We start from the raw sequence: 16385 nt of genomic DNA, 5'->3' as shown, positions 1-16385 counted from the left end.
AGTTTCACGAATTATGTTATATTTTTGAGACAATAATTTTAGTATTTTAATAAAACACGCTTTTAGATGTTTCAAGTTTAATGAGAGTAATTTTGTCTCTACGTATGCTTCGCATTGTTAGGTATTTTTCAGGAATTTTTTAAAATTAACCGTCTAAATACAGTGTAATGGAAAATTAGTCTTTTGGTTCATCTCATTAGCTTTTCCGGAATACAGAACCATCTTGTATGTATGCATTTATATATGTGTGTTTATTTAAATACTAAAGTGAAAGCAATGAATTTAAATGGGTAAACTTTGTAATATATCTTATTGACAATACATTGCAAAAAGTTTTATAAAAATTCGTTCAGAGTAAATGAATTCCGAGGTTTGTATCCCATCCCATAAAAGCTTAAAGCACTCAGTCTAATGTAAATAAATGTATTGCTCAGGCATCTGTAGGGGTTAGTAATGTATGGCTATCGCTTCTTTGATTTTAATGAATATAACATAAGTAAACATAGCATAAGTAAAAATTAAAAACAAATAAAAAATAATCATATACAGAAAGTTTGGGGCTTTTTGGTTTTACCTCATTAAATAATTGTTAATTTCAAAGTTTAACTTGATATACCTAATGTCATTTTCAACGGTTTTCGTAGACGTATCTGTTAAAAAAACTAAAGAGTTATTGAACAGTTGTATTTAGATATCTTAAATAGTTTTTTTCTTTGTTCTTTGTGTTTTTTTTGCTTCCGACGACGGGAAGAGATGTAAACGTTAAGTACTTTTTATCCGTTAGGCAAATTTGTTTTTTAGTAAATCACTGTTGACCAGTTGGTCTCCATTGGATTATTGCAGCAATGTTTACAAAAAAAATAACAATTTTGGCGAAATACCTATAGGACTTTTTTGAAGAGATTATCAAGTGTTCAATTAACATATTCTGAGCTTGTAAAGCCTAGTATTCTCCCCCATTCACCGTTCTATCCTAAAAAAAACTTTCGATAAACCAACCACTTGAACTACCAACAAGTCAGAGAGACACAGACACAGAGAGACAGCGAGTGAAAAAAGACAGGAAACCCTAGAACTTAAGTAGATCTTGACACGCTAGTTTGTTTTTGATTTATACGTTCCAGATAAAAAAGTAACAGCGACAAGGCAAATGAGAAAACTAAGAAGGGGACCAAGCCCATGTCGCTTTTAGGGCCTAAGGAAAAGAGAAAAAGTCGAAGGCTCTTATCTGGAGAGAGATTGGTCTAGATAAGTAATGAAATAGCGAGTGAATATTAATAAGTTTGTGGCTATTTAAAGTAGATTTGTGTAATAGATTTTCATTTAAATTTATCTGATTTTTTTCAGTTCAAAATGGTCGAAAGGAATCATTACCTTCGCTGGCAGAGCAGTCAGAAATAGCTTACAACCTTTGAATAAAAAAATTAAGGAAGGGGCGTATAAGAAACTTAAATTACCTATTTAAATTCCAGTATATCAGTACCGTTCTAATTTTATTCAAAACTTGTAAAAATGTGATGTAGAGTAGACTCATAATAATGTGTTGTTATTTTACGTTGTCAACAAATGTTGGTAGTTATTAAAATTGTAATAAAAACATATAATTCTGATAAAAATAGAAAAGTTATAATAATTATTTATTAACACAAACATCCGATACGTTACTGACGCAGATGAGTCAAGTTGACGTATCTAAATTCTTTGACAAGTAGTAAATGAAAGCAAAAATGCAAGAAAAAATATACAATTAGTTAATTTTAAGTGAATTTCATAAATGATCGGTTTACTACACGTATGTATATTATATAGTCACTAACTAGTAAAAGGTTAATACATTATTACCCTCGATTTTTGACCGAGATCTACCGCATACTACACAACCAACTATTTTACTGTCTTTTTCGATAAATCACAATAGTGTCACTGTTATAATTTATTCCCGAAAAAATAAAAATCGTAAAAAAGATAAAAGAAATAAATTTGTTTATTAAAAAAAAGAAAAATATAACAACAATGTAAGTTACTTAAAAGGAAAAGAATAATAACAAAAAAATATTGAATAAAATTGAATATTGTCTTTAAGGGATTCAAAATTTTGATGCCCACTGATAAACTAATATAAATGAACAGATAAATGTTAACTGATAATAATAACTAATAAATAATTAAATTAAGTGTTTAAATTGTATTTTGGACATACACGGATCTAAATAATAGTGTTAGATAGTACTAGGGCTGACTTGTACTCACCTATTGAGTAAACAAACTCAGCCGCATCCCATCATCGTCACTAGAAATGGGAAAATTAACAGTCAACTAATTCTGGTCTACTTGTTGTGCCGCAGCAGCGGCCGCGGCTGCTGCGGCTTTCTGCGCCTGCGCCTGCTTCTCCTGTTCGTTCAGTTCCTTGATGGCCTGCAATGAAAAAAAAATGAAAATTAATATTGTAAAATAAACTAAGCTATAAAAATATGTTCCCAATTTTTCGGTTTGAAATAATGGTGGAGGCGCCAGGCAATTCGGTATAGGTTGTCATTATTGAAATGTTCCTATTACGGCATAATTGAAGCTCACATTGTTGTTAAAGTTCGTAGTTTTGTTTATATAGAGGGTGGTCCGAACTGGTATTCCGTAAACTTTGGCAGCATATTCTGCAGATAAAAATAAGTAAAAAAGTTCGTATAAATAAGGTATGTTCTAAAATAGAATCCGAAAATTTTCGGATACGCAAAAATGTCTCTTGATAAAAATCAGCAACTGTTTTCAACATCTTTAGAATGGAAATAGTCAATACAGGTCATTATTGATAAAAAATAAACATGTTGAGTAGATAGTTATTTGACTGAAATGAAAAATTTGAGAACTTTTAATTTTTTTAAATTAATCATAAATTTTTCTTCGAAAAAATGACGATAAAACAGTTTCTGTTGAACTTTTGGTACAAAACATTTCAAATTTATGATTGATTTCAGTCTAATAACTATTTTGTCAACATGTTTAATTTATGTCAATGATGACAGGTATTGGTAATTTCGATTCCAAATATCTCGAGAACCATTACCCGTAGAGATTTTTACTAAGAGACATTTTTTGCGTAGAAAATGTCGCAAATGTGTATTTTTTGCTCAGTAGTTTTATACAGGTACTGACGAAAAGTTATTACACTTCAAACCAGTTAAAAAATATGTTGGTGGCGTCCTCTACAAGTAGGAGTAATATTGACATCAAAATCAAATTTCTCATATCAAAAAACTCACAGGCACCAATTTTCATCCATATATTGATGTTACTTCAGAAATTATTTGAAAAAAATCGAAATTAAAATGAAATTTCTACACTCTGTATCTCCGAAACTAAGCATTTTATGAGATACGTTTATACGAATGTTTTACTTATTTTTATCTGCAGAATATGCTGCCGAAGTTTCCGGAATACGGTTTGGACCACCATGTATAATAGATAAAAACTGGATTTATTAAGGGACTAGGAACTTGAGAAGCCTTGTCTTCGCTAAAGTGGTTTCGCTAAAGATATCACTCTAACTATATCAAACAAAACAGAAGGGAAAGGACACAATTGAAACCTTCCAAAATGTTTATCTGTATTACAGTTGGGGGTTGGAATTTACTAATTCATTAAAATACACCAAAACACTTTACTTTTACACTGAAAGCGCGTTTCACTAACCATGTTAGCATCATGAGCAGATGACTAAAACTAAGTAAAGTTTTGGTGTATCGTGGTAAATTATTGTTTTATTTTACACTGTATAGTAAAAGTTCCTTATTTACACCATAAATCTGAAATTCCCCCAATTATTTCCCGAAAACCGTGGCCATGACCGATAGAACCGACCCCATAAACCATCGAAAAACACACAAACAAACAATGATAGCGGTCGTTTACCTGTATCTCCTTTTTCAGCTTCATTCGCCTATTCTGGAACCATATTTTTATCTGCCTCTCTGTCAGGCACAGCGCGTGCGCCATCTCTATCCTTCTCCGCCTGGTCAGGTAGTGGTTCGTGTGGAACTCCTTCTCGAGCTCGAGGGTCTGGTACCTGGTGTACGTCTGCCGGCCACGCCTTCGCAGACCGTTCGCTCCTGAAACAGATAGAAGACACCATCATTGATGTTAGATGAAGAAAAGATCTTAGAAACCAAATTTAACTTCCCGTTACTCGCTTGGCGTATTTTAATACTCATCACAGAAAAAAGAATGTCTTGGATTCAGGGTTCAAAAGAATCATGATTTTTTTCCATTAAAAATAAAAAAGTTATGTTGTTAAAATTGCCTTATATCTATCAAAAATAGTAGATAAAATAGTACTTTAATCGCAAGGGTAGATTAAATGATAGTTTAACAGCGAGGATAGGTTAAAAACTTAATTTCTTCTCGTACTTTTTTTAATTGCTTCCATTTTTGAAAATTTTTGTATTCCTTTTCATAAGTTATTCGGGAATAATTCGATATGAAAATAAATTATATTAAGCGCCTATTAATAACCTTATTAAGCGCCTATTAAAAATTTTATTAAGCGCTCAGAGCTTGACCTCGCAAAAATTATCATCGATTATTATTCCTCAGCCTTCTTTGACGCCGTTTTTTTTTCGATAATATGGGACTTGAATTCAAAATATTAGAAGTAACGTACCTACAAAGTAAGAACACTGATAAAAAAGATAGACCTGAACTAAAGTCGTCATCGTTCTTGAAAAAAAAATTAGTAGCATGAGAATTTATTTTAGCGTAAAAGAAAATATTTTGCCTGAAGAAAAACTCTCTTAACTCAAGAAAACTGGTTCTCTTGAAAAATTCGAAAATTTCTCTTGAATCTCTTTTCATTCAACCAAGTGCAAGTTACTTTGTTTTAAGATAATAAGAAAAATACGCTAGAAAGTACTTCATTCAAGAAACATGGCCATTTTTCTAATAGCTAAATACTCTTTTGATGAAAAGTAATAACGACATGCAAAGACGATGACGAAGGACGGTATATACAATCAGTCGGCATGGCATGGCAGTCCGATCAGTCGTACGTCGCATTTCATAGGTCGCACATCATAGTACGCACCGGTTTTGTTGCTTGGAATTTTGCATAATTTGCTTTTTAAACGCATATCGTATAACAAATTAGTGATCGTTATTACCATGCATTTGTCATATTTATGGACAAATTTTAGGATATATGGATTGTTTAAAGGAGTTTCTGAAAAAATGGAAATTAGAGCATTTATTTGGTATATTTGAAGGTGAGACATTTACCTAATGCACCTGTTTAGATAATGCATGCGTGACTATAGATAGAATAAGAATATAGGTATCGATTTTTTTATGCAAATAATTACAAAAAATTTAGCATTTAAAGTTGTCGTATTAAAAAATTCAAAATGTGACCAAACTTTATAATTTTAATAATTTATTTGCTTTACTTTGATTAATTAATTATTAATTTAATCATGACTAATTATTAATTTAATCGCGATTAATCGTGATGTAACATTTTTTTTGTAATTTGTAGAGTGATGAACCACCCCAAAAAATACCAAGGAGTGAAGAAGCAGAAATAACTACTATCGAGGAAAATAATATCACCTTTACTTACTACAGACCAGGAAAACCTAAATTTATCAGAAAATAATATACCTCGTAATATGCCTGTATATGCCTGTATATTATGATATATAGACTTCTCTTAGATCAAAATAAATTTTAGTTGAGTCAATAGTATTCGCTATTGGCTTAAGAAAAGTGTCTCTTTAATCAAGAAATGTCCCTTTTCAATCAAGAATTTTTACATGAATCAAAGAAACTATTGTTCTTGTAGCAAGAACTTCTTTGCATATTAATTTTGGGTCAAGAGTGAAATACTTTGGACAGATAGATTCTTCTATTCCCTAAAGTGATTTTTTAAAGCTTATGAAAAGATAGTTAATGCTTTAGGGCAAAGAAATATCGTTCTTGGCCCTATTGAAAAGCGCCAATCTTTTGGGTCAAAGTCATATTCATTTTGACTGAGAGATCCTTTTTTTCAGTGAAGTAATTATACTAATCAACATATTTTTGTAAATTTAACAGTTTTTCATATCTCAATGAACAAATGTGAGTTAAAATCGGTGACATAATTTATCTAAAGTTAATAACACGTTCATACACGGCTCGTTCGTTTCGTTCCGATCGTGTTTTATCATATCGAGAAACTTTCCCGGTGCAGTTTAGCCGTTTAAATTATACCTCCCATAACTACAGACGTGTCAGAGATTAAGTGGGTGTATCGTAACACGTACAAAAATAATAATTAGGCAGATGGAATCGCTTTTAAATAGTCGCGTTTTTTATTCGCCATTGTTTATTATCCGACCAGTGGCGTGCCTACACTTATTTAGAATTATTACTACGTTCACCGGCAGGAAAAACAATCACCTTAAAATTTGATGTATTTTTAAAGTTTAATATATTTTATTCTAGTGAGCCGATTCGATGATTTTTTAAGCAATTTGTAGCTAAATTATTTGGCTTTTTAGTACCTCTTTCGAAATTAAATTATTCCTCTGTATAAAGGAGGTGATAACGATGAAGCTTCGAACTATCGCCCAATTGCACTCCTGCCCACATTATCTAAGATCATTGAAAGATTGGTTAAAAAAAGGTTTCTATCTTTTCTCCTTAAATATAAAATACTTACTACCCATCAATTTGGATTTCTAAGTAACATGTTCAACTATGTTCGACCTTTTTAATAATGTATACTCTAGCCTGAATAACTCTACAGCTACAATTTTCTGCGATTTCTCTAAGGCTTTCGATTGTGTAAATCATAATATCTTAATTAACAAATTGCAATACTATGGTTTTAGGGGAGTGCCGCTCGAATGGCTTAAGTCATATATTGGCAACAGAAGGCAGCTTGTAAGGATTGATACGTCTATGTCTTCTTGTAAGCCTATAGAATGTGGTGTCCCTCAGGGTTCAGTACTTGGCCCTATTTTGTTGCTGGTGTTTATCAACGACATTGCAAATCTAGACATTAGCGGTAAAATCTGCCTCTTTGCGGACGATACTAGTTTCCCTTGGAGCGGCCCAGATGTTACGACACTATATGATACTATATCCTGTGACTTACGCACCATTAAATCTTCGTGCGATTCTAATCTCCTATGCCTCAACCTATCAAAAACTAAAGTTTTGTCATATAAAAGTACTATACAACCTTTTGTACTTAATAACACCACTATTGACGTCGTGGACTCTGTGAAATTCTTAGGACTTGTTGTAGACAACTCGTTAAAATCGGACTTTCACATCGAAGCTCTATCAAAGAAACTAAGCGCTGCCTGTTTTGCGCTAAGATCAGTTTCTAAGGAACTTAACTTCTCAACCTCTAGAATAGCCTACTATGCCCTTTTTGAGTCACATTTTCGTTATGCCCTTCCATTCTGGGGTACTTGCTGCGCAACAAAATTTGATTGTATTTTCAGACTTCAAAAGAGAGCAGTTCGTTATTTATTGGGACTGAACAGTAGAAATCACTGCCAGAATTTCTTTAAATTTTCAAAATACTGACTCTTCCTTCTTTATTCATTTTGAATCCGTTTGCTTAATCCGCAAGCACATATCTGCTATTCCCGAAAGGCCATCTCATAACTATCCACTTAGGAATGCAGAGCACGATCTTTATCTGCCAACCCCGAGCTCAGAACTAGTTAAAGGTTCAATACTGTACAATGCCAAAAAAATGTACAATCATCTGCCTTTGAATATCAAGTCGCTTTCATTCTTTCCCGCATTTCGCAAAACTCTAAAATCATACCTACTGGAGAGAGCCCTATATGCGGTAAAGTACTTTTTTGTTGATGTTTAATTATGAACAATTTTGAATTTTAAAATTTTGATCATCTCACACACTGGTCAAAGGTCAAGTATTTAATATTTTATAACTCTAAAAGTATATCTATTTACTGCGTACTGTTCTAAAATTGTCCATGTATATTCTTTCTGTAATTTTAAAGACTTAAATTTTTTTGAATTGTATTATTTGTATTGTGTATTTTTTGTTGTTTGTATTTTTTGCGATTTTGTTGTTTGTGAGTGCTTTGTCGATGAAGCTGTTTCGGCTTTTTGTACAATAAAGCGTTGTTTGTTTGTTTGTTTGTTTGTAAAAATGAAAGTTTCCATCTGTCAATAATACGAGGGAAAACAAAATTTTGATATTTGACTGAAAGTTTGAAATCTTTTCTCGATAGTTTATTTTTTGGTTCATCTCAATAGCTTTATTTTTCTTGGAGATATTCGCTTTTGAAGAAGACACTAACATTTTTCGTAATTTTTTATATTAAAACCATGTCTTGTGGGTGTAATATTAATACGATATTTTAGAGACTTGCCATAATTCACTCTGTTTAGATGAGACACTTTGAATGAACACAAGTTCTTACACTAAATTCTTTAAACAAGTTGATTGTTGTGATGTAAATCCATGATTAAAATAAAAAAAATCCCTTGATTTAAATCACGATTTAAATATTGATTTAAATCATTGCACCCTGGTTTGTAAGAACTTTTGCTTCAAATATGCGCACTATGGTGTCCGTTATTTACAAATTTACAGTCCGTTATTTACAAATAATAGACTAAATTTTTCAAAAATAATCATAATTTTGTCAAAAAAAGTTGAAAAACTTAGGAATTTACAGCGTGGTTAACTTTAACCGTGAATAACTTTGGAAGGAGTAGGTTTATCGAAAAATTGCGAGAGACCTTTTTTGTAGAGCGTTCAATTTTGTATATTGCGAATGTGTAATTGTTATGGCTACGAGAGAACAAGATCGAGAGAAAAAAAAATATTTGCAAAACGTGGCAAATTACCATGTAATTTAAATAGGAAATAAATTATCTTTGGGACAAGGTTTATTGTGAATATTAAGGATTTACAATGGCCTCTTATTTTTTTATAGAGGGCGTCGTGAGAGAAATGATGAACTTTGTAAATAACGGACACCCTAATGCGCACATAGTGCACACAGCGTATTTTTTTATTCAAGATATCTCCAAAATGAGACGCCTCTGTGCAATTGGGATCGATACGAAAATTCTTGTTAATTGTTATCGCAATGTGTGGTCTCTCGCGAACCGCGATTGAACTTGCGCTGCGGTCCGGCTAATAAAAGAAGAGAAGACTTTCGACACAAAGAAAAAACAACGACAGCAAAAGAAGAAGAAGAAGAAGAAGAGGAAGAAACAAAAGAAAGAACGAAAAACAGCAGATATAGTTTATGTAGCCGCATCGGTGATATATCTTGCGTTTTTTTCCTGGTCTTTATATCTTGATATCGCTCGGGATTGCCATGCAACCACACCGAGGTGGTACTTAAGAGGAAGATTCGGCTTGTTTATCGGAGTGATATTTTAGGAAATATTAATTGGTAATTGTTAGTGTCATTTGTACTTATCTGTTGTGTATACGGAAAAAAAATACTTGGTTTAATGTTAGTAATTTTCATTTGATCATAGTTTTTTATTCCCGAGGACTAATCAATGTCAAAAGATAAGCTGGAGTCAAGGCTGTTTTATACCTGATTTAAAACAGCTGAATGTTGTCAAGCTAACTTCTGCCTTCCCTATTTTATCTTCTAGTTCATTCCAAATTTCTACCGACATTTTGTTCTGCATTAAGTAGTTTGCACTTTGAACATTAGATGGTACTAATTTTATTCTCGACTTAATACAGTCATGACTATTTCCAAAAAAAATCCCTTTGATCAAAGCGGCCGAATTTTTTTGTGGAAATAGGGGCATCGGCAAAGTTTACAGAATAAAATATATCTGTGACCCATGTGGAAACACGACACCCGCAGTAGAAATGTTAATAATATTGTCAATATCGGGCAGAGTTACAAAGCTTTTGGCCATTTAGGATACGACTTTAAATAGAAAATTGATTAAAATCAAAAAAAATCCGATTAATAGTTATTTTTTATACAAAAAGATAAAATGGTATTTTATCGTCGACCGAAAAGATTAATTCACGAGCGATGAAATTGCGAGTGAATTAATTTCGGGAGACGATAATGCAATTTTATCGTCGTGTATAAAATAATATTTTTTTTCCACATGCGAGTTACGTTTTAAAAAATATTCAGAAATTATTATTTCAATGAATTTATTACGAGTAGAGAAAATATTGTCCTGGGTTGGCGTTAGTTTGTATGTAATTTGACAAATAAACAAAGCTGTCTCTTTAATTGTCAGTTTTGAATCAAAATTTTTTAATTCTCTTTCGTGTCGATTGCTGATTGAATTGGAGCCAGAAATGGCTCAAAACGAAATAGGTAAATTACCAACTGATTCAGGCAGATCATCCAAACTACTTCCATTTAAATCCCGAATAACTTATGAAAAGAAATACAACATTTTTTAAAAAACGTGCGAGAAGAAATAAAGTTTTTAACCTATCCTCGCTGTTAGAGTAGCATATTTTATCTACTATTTTTGATAGATATAAGACAATTTTAACAGTTGCTATGGAAAAAAATTAAATGTTAGGAATACATCTAAGAATACAGGAAAGGTGTTTTTTATCCAAAATGCCCGCCTCATTTTTTCCACAGGGTGTACATTGTGTTTCCACACAATTTATTGCAAAAAACAATGTTTTCATTTGGATACTAAAATAAATTACTAAAAAATGTTAGTATCTTCTTCAAAAGTGAATATCTTCAACAATAATAAAGCTATTGTGATGAACCAAAAAACAAACTATCGAGAAAGGATGTACCTAAATCAAAAAGTTACTTTTAAATACCTTGCTGCCTTAACATATTCCACAGGGTATTTCAAACTTTCACCAAATAACAACATTTTGTTTTCCCTCGTATAATTGACAGATGAGAACTTTCATTTTTAGTTTAGAAAGAGATAAAAGGTCAAATAATTTAGATATATATTGCTTAAAAAATCATCAAAATCGGCCCATTAGAACAAAAGATATTAAACTTTCAAATACATTAAAATTTTAAGGTACCAGAGAAACACAAAAAGAGTTTGTTTTCTGACCACTCTATAACGATTAAAGGAAAATTATTCATTGTAGCCGTTAACTTATAAAACTATATCAATTTTCTGATCAAATCTTACCAGAGAGCAATCAGCCATCACCTCCGAAATACCCTTTCCGCTCACACGGCCAAACGACACTTAAACGTCAAACTCGTCGACCACAATGAGACGTAGAAATGGCCGTGGAAGGAAAGGGTCCCCAAAAGCGTCCATCCGATGCTGATGCTCTCGGCTGTACGGCAGAAGAAGCTGTATGATTGGTGTTGGCTCGGGGTGCCCCGCTGCGTGCCGGCATTCCTGAACTTGACAGACGGAGACGAAGGTCTCTATATGCCCGGCCTGGTGGAAGACGGTTTCTACCTGGGGCTAGCCGGAGGTTAGCCGACGTGTTCGTAGGTTGTTGGGTAAAGGGCAGGGTTGGAATAAGAATATATTCACAACGTCTTTGAGGAAAAGTTATATTAAATACCAATAATATTTCTTACTGTTATATTTCCATCTCTTACTGTTGTCAAAAGCAAAAAAATCGCAAAGAACAAAAACGAACATATAAATATTATTTGCAATTTATTTCTGTACATTTTCTGTTTCCTCAGTAGCTTGCAAATTTTGTAGAATACCACATAAAATGCACACTTTTATGCAAATGCCTAATAATGTTAACGTTTAAATTTATTTAAGAAGAGAAAAAAATTTGAACCTAACCAACAATTCGTATTTATAGTGATTTACAATAATTTTGTTAAATCATAGACCGTTATTCAGAAGCTACAAACCTATATATGAAAATTTGCTTGAAAATTTACTTTCTAGCACACAGCCAGATTTTATTGGTACACCAGCAGGTACAGTATCAAGTTTATAATAAATAAATAAATAAATAAATAAATAAAACGGCCAGGTATCTACGACCACGGAGATATTGACCAATTTCAGCAGGGCTGTCAGATTTAACTATTTTTTACGTTTTACCAATTAGAAAATTAATTAGTAGTAATTAGAAAATACTGTTTTCAGAAATGTTAAAATATCCTACTTAAACTAAAAAGCAAAGTTCCTATTCATGAGCTTGTGGTGACAATGTTGAAAGCGACATTCCTACTCTATCCTTGGTGATACCAGAGTACGTAGATCGCCGAGTAGCGACAGAAACCGTCGGCTCTTTTGATGTGGTGGGACCAAATTTTCTTTCTCTCTCTTTTGACGTGTTTGACAGATAGACTACGTATTTAACTGCTCAACTTATGAAGTGGTCCTATAAACATGGTATACACTGCTCACAATTTGAAGTGGAATTAATTATAAAGTATTATACACATCTTTTTTGTTTTGTTTTATCCTTATTTCTAAATTTGAATATATAAAATATCTTACTGCTAATAAATGATTAAAAAAACGATTCGTTGCCTGAGGTATACTTGAAATAAAGTATATAGAGATATTTGATAAATGGCAACAGTGGCAACTTCGCTTCTTCGTATGACAGATAACCTACTTATTTCGCGCAGCCGCAAAGAAAATTGAAAACGGGACTGTCGCTACTCGTCGGTTTAGGTACTCTGGTGATACTTTATGGTGCTGAGAGAGTGTGTGTGTGACATCGTTGATCGTTGACAGACTCGAGGTAATTCCGGGAATTCCGGGGTCACCAATTATATTCCGGGGTCACCAATTGTGGTACTAACGGTTTGGGCTATCAATTAATATGATGTAAACTTATTAGTACACACTTTATGAAAATACTTTTATCAAATACACAGTTTAAAAAAGGCTGAGTAAACTTATTCGTAGTAGTTGAGAGTGAGTGTGTGTGTGTGTGTTGAGAGAGTGTGTGTGTGTGTGTTGAGAGAGTGTGTGTGTGTGACATCGTTGACCGTTGACAAACGTGTCTCGTTACTCTATGGACGTGTCTCGGATATTCGAGTATCACCAAGGATAGAGTAGGAATGTCGCTTTCAACATTGTCACCACAAGCTTATTAAATGTTCTAATATTGAATAATGCATTTAAAATATTAATGGTAATTACAGTAGGGTAATTAGTATAGTTTTCACACATTGTAAAGAAAGAATGTAAAAAAAATAATGTAAAAAAAAAGATTATACAGGGCAGATCAAAAAGAAACTTCAAATATGCTTTTTTTATTTTTTGCCATCGAAACTCGAAGGTATAATAACAGGTATCATACCAACCATTAATAGAGTATGTCATATAAAATTGTTCTGAATTTTTAGTAGAATCGACCCTTGATAAAAAAAAACTAGATTTAAGTTTCCCTTTGATCCAGTCTGTATACTATTTCTTTGTTTTTTTTCTGCACGTGTGCAAAAATTACCCTAAAAAACATATCTTATAGAAAATTTTGCGTTGAATTTGAGGGATTTCATCTGAAAAATTATTAATTTGAAGAACAAGTGGCAGAAAATAATATTTTAGTGCAGTCTACTGGTCGCAGCGACCGACCAGCCAACGGCCAGGTCCTTAGTGCGCGTTGTATCACTTGATTTAATGGTATTACAGGTAGCAGCGACCTGGTTGTCAGTGCGGTTGAGCCCTTAGATCGTCTGTCAAGACCTTGAAGTATCTTGTAAAACTATTTAAAATATTGTTACGTTTTTCGTCGGTTCCGTGTGGATAGAAAGTCACAATTTATTTAAACACTATTTATTTAACACTAATTAACAAAAACCATAACGATAAAAGACTTATAGAACTATTTACAAACGATTTATAACTAAGAATTTATTTTGAATTTTAGCGCGTCAACTGCACTGGTATATTTATAACTGCCCCCTGTAGGCCACCGCCGCCGGCTTTTATACCGACAGGTAAAGAACTCTAGAATAGTCCATAGATCGTTAGGTGCGTAGAGAAGTTTTCGGAATTTCGTATGTACTAGTCCATTCCAGTGGAACCGATTCTTCTCGAACGAATGAATCATTGCGGTGTCTATACGATGTAAGGTCATCCGAGTGGCGGGCCATATTGTGAGGTTTAGGTCGAGTCCACACCGGCCCCGCAACACTGCCCTTCTTAGGCACATGCTCGTCCTGGGAGATGTATACGGTGATGAAGGTATTTGCAAAGCTGGCCCCTGGTACATTGCGAAGTCTGGTAGAAATAGCAGTCTACAGTTTTCTCTCCCGATCTCAGCTTTGGGTTGTAGCAGCAAACGAGGATCTCGATTCCCGTAAATCTGAACAAGACTTCAATCATGTTCCGGATTGTACGCCAACTCAAACCATCGAGTCCACACGCCAGCTTCGGAATGGCTAATCGTGCAATGTTGTTGTTTAGCAGGGCTTCTCTCAGTTCAATCAGGGTCTTCCATAGATTGAGATAAGTCGGCTTACTCGGGGACCATTCCTTGGTGACCAGGTAGAAGATGTGCCTTGCTTGACCATGTGCATTGTCGGTTAGCCTCAAGACGCTTCCAACCTCTGGATCCTGTCGGCGTAGTTCTCCGACACGCCCAAACTTCTCATTGAACGTCGCAGCGATTCCTCTGGACATCCGCAAATCTCGAGCCACACAATGAGCGAGCGAATAATCAGGAGGCACGGAAAAGAGGTCTCGTTGATCTTCTTTGGTTACACCATAGCGAGCCTTCTCACTGCTGTTGTATCGGGCCATGAAATCGTCAAAGGACATCTCCGAATCAGGGGGATCAAAGCTGCAGGTTCTCACGGTCCCAGCACGATCTTCTATTTCGCCTTGGTAGGGGCTCAAACGGTTGAAATGGACTACCCTCGGTTTTCCTTTTGGCAATTTTCTGATACGGTATACGACGTCATTAATTCTATCCATGACTTCGTATGGCCCTTCCCACGAGGATTGTAGCTTCGGAGATAACCCACGACGTCTCTGCGGGTTATATAGCCACACCAACTTCCCTGGTTGGTATCCTCCATGCTCAGCTTGAATGTCGTAGTGTTCCTTCATTCGGTCACTAGCACTTTGAATATTTAGGCGGACTCTCTGATGAATGTCGTCCATCCTTTGACGTAGTGTGTGGACATAATCTTCTCCGGCGACTTCTTCTCCCGGTCGGCAACCAAATTTCAGATCACAGGGTAGGCGCACTTCCCGTCCCATAACGATGCTGGCTGGAGTTTGCCCTGTAGATTCTTGGACGGATGAACGGTAGGCCAACAGGAACAGGTGAAGAAATTTGTCCCAGTCTCTTTGGTGGTCAGAGACTACTTCGGCCAGATAACGGTTAATAGTTCTGTTCATGCGTTCAACCATCCCATCGGATTGTGGATGTAGAGCAGTCGTCGTGGTCTTGCGGATGTTCAGGACTTCACAGACACCTTGGAACAGATTGGACTCAAAGTTTCTTCCCTGATCTGAATGAAGCTCCATGGGAACACCAAACCTGCAGATCCATTCTTTAACAAGGGCATCAGCAACGGTGGACGGTTCTTGATTTGGCAACGCGTAGGCCTCGACCCATTTGCTGAAGTAATCCATTACTACCACAATGTATTTGTTGCCATCGTTCGTCTCCGGGAAAGGACCAGCCACGTCGATCGCTATTCGTTAGAAGGGACTGCCAACATTGTACTGGCGCATAGGGGATTTACCACGCTTTTGTGGCCCCTTGATGGCTGCGCAAATGTCACATTTCTTACACCAGGCCCTCACACCTTCTTTGCAGTTCACCCAGTAGAACCGTTCACGCAGCTTGCCAAGTGTCTTGGTAACACCCAGATGTCCACCGCTGGTTCCATTGTGAACTTCCTCCAAGACTTCTGGGACCCTCTTCTTTGGAATGACGATCTGCCTTCTCTCTTCTTGTCCCTCCGGTCTCTCGATCACACGGCGGAGTAACCCGTCATCTATTACCAAGGAATTCCACTGGGCCCAGTACGACTTCACGTTCGGCGAATATCTGCAGCTTCTTCCCACGTTGGTCTTTGGCCTGTGTTTTCCAGTTAATTACTAAACCTAATTCTGGGTCACTGGTTTGGTCATTTGCCAGATCTTCGGGTTGCCAACTTCATTAACCACAGTTGTTCTTAGGAGTTTCACTTCTTTCTCTTCTGCTCGGGAACAATGCTTACAGTCCTTAGCGCAAGGTCTTCTGGAAAGTGCGTCGGCATTCCAATGGATTGCCCCAGCTCGATGTTCTGTGTCGAAGTCAAATTCTTGTAATTGTTCAATCCATCTAGCTACCTGCCCTTCAGGATTCTTAAACTGCAACACCCATTTCAAAGCAGCATGGTCTGTTCTTAACAAGAACTTTCTTCCATAGAGATACTTGTAGAAGTGTTCCACTGCTTTAACTACTGCTAGTAATTCTCGTCTGGTTACACAGTAGTTCCTTT

The 16385-nt window shown here is 35.1% G+C and overlaps 1 protein-coding gene across 1 annotated transcript in view; it reads right to left on the bottom strand.

Moving 5' to 3' along the window:
• The window catches only part of LOC115883909 (homeotic protein ultrabithorax-like), a 377757-nt gene that overhangs the window by 88294 nt on the left and 273078 nt on the right, over positions 1–16385 (bottom strand). Inside the window, exons 2-3 of the mRNA XM_030902333.1 lie at positions 3907–4103; positions 2251–2415 (exon numbers count right to left, since the gene is read on the bottom strand). Coding sequence (XP_030758193.1) covers positions 2317–2415; positions 3907–4103 — 296 coding nt within the window. The 3' untranslated portion in view covers positions 2251–2316. The remainder of the gene's footprint in view (positions 1–2250; positions 2416–3906; positions 4104–16385) is intronic.

Source organism: Sitophilus oryzae, unplaced genomic scaffold, assembly GCF_002938485.1.
Source record: "Sitophilus oryzae breed Bouriz unplaced genomic scaffold, Soryzae_2.0 scaffold_2006_pilon_pilon, whole genome shotgun sequence".
In the NCBI taxonomy this organism is placed as follows: Eukaryota; Metazoa; Arthropoda; class Insecta; order Coleoptera; family Curculionidae; genus Sitophilus; species Sitophilus oryzae.
The sequence above is the reverse complement of the archived record's forward strand: the minus strand, read 5'-3'. Positions and strand labels throughout refer to the sequence as shown.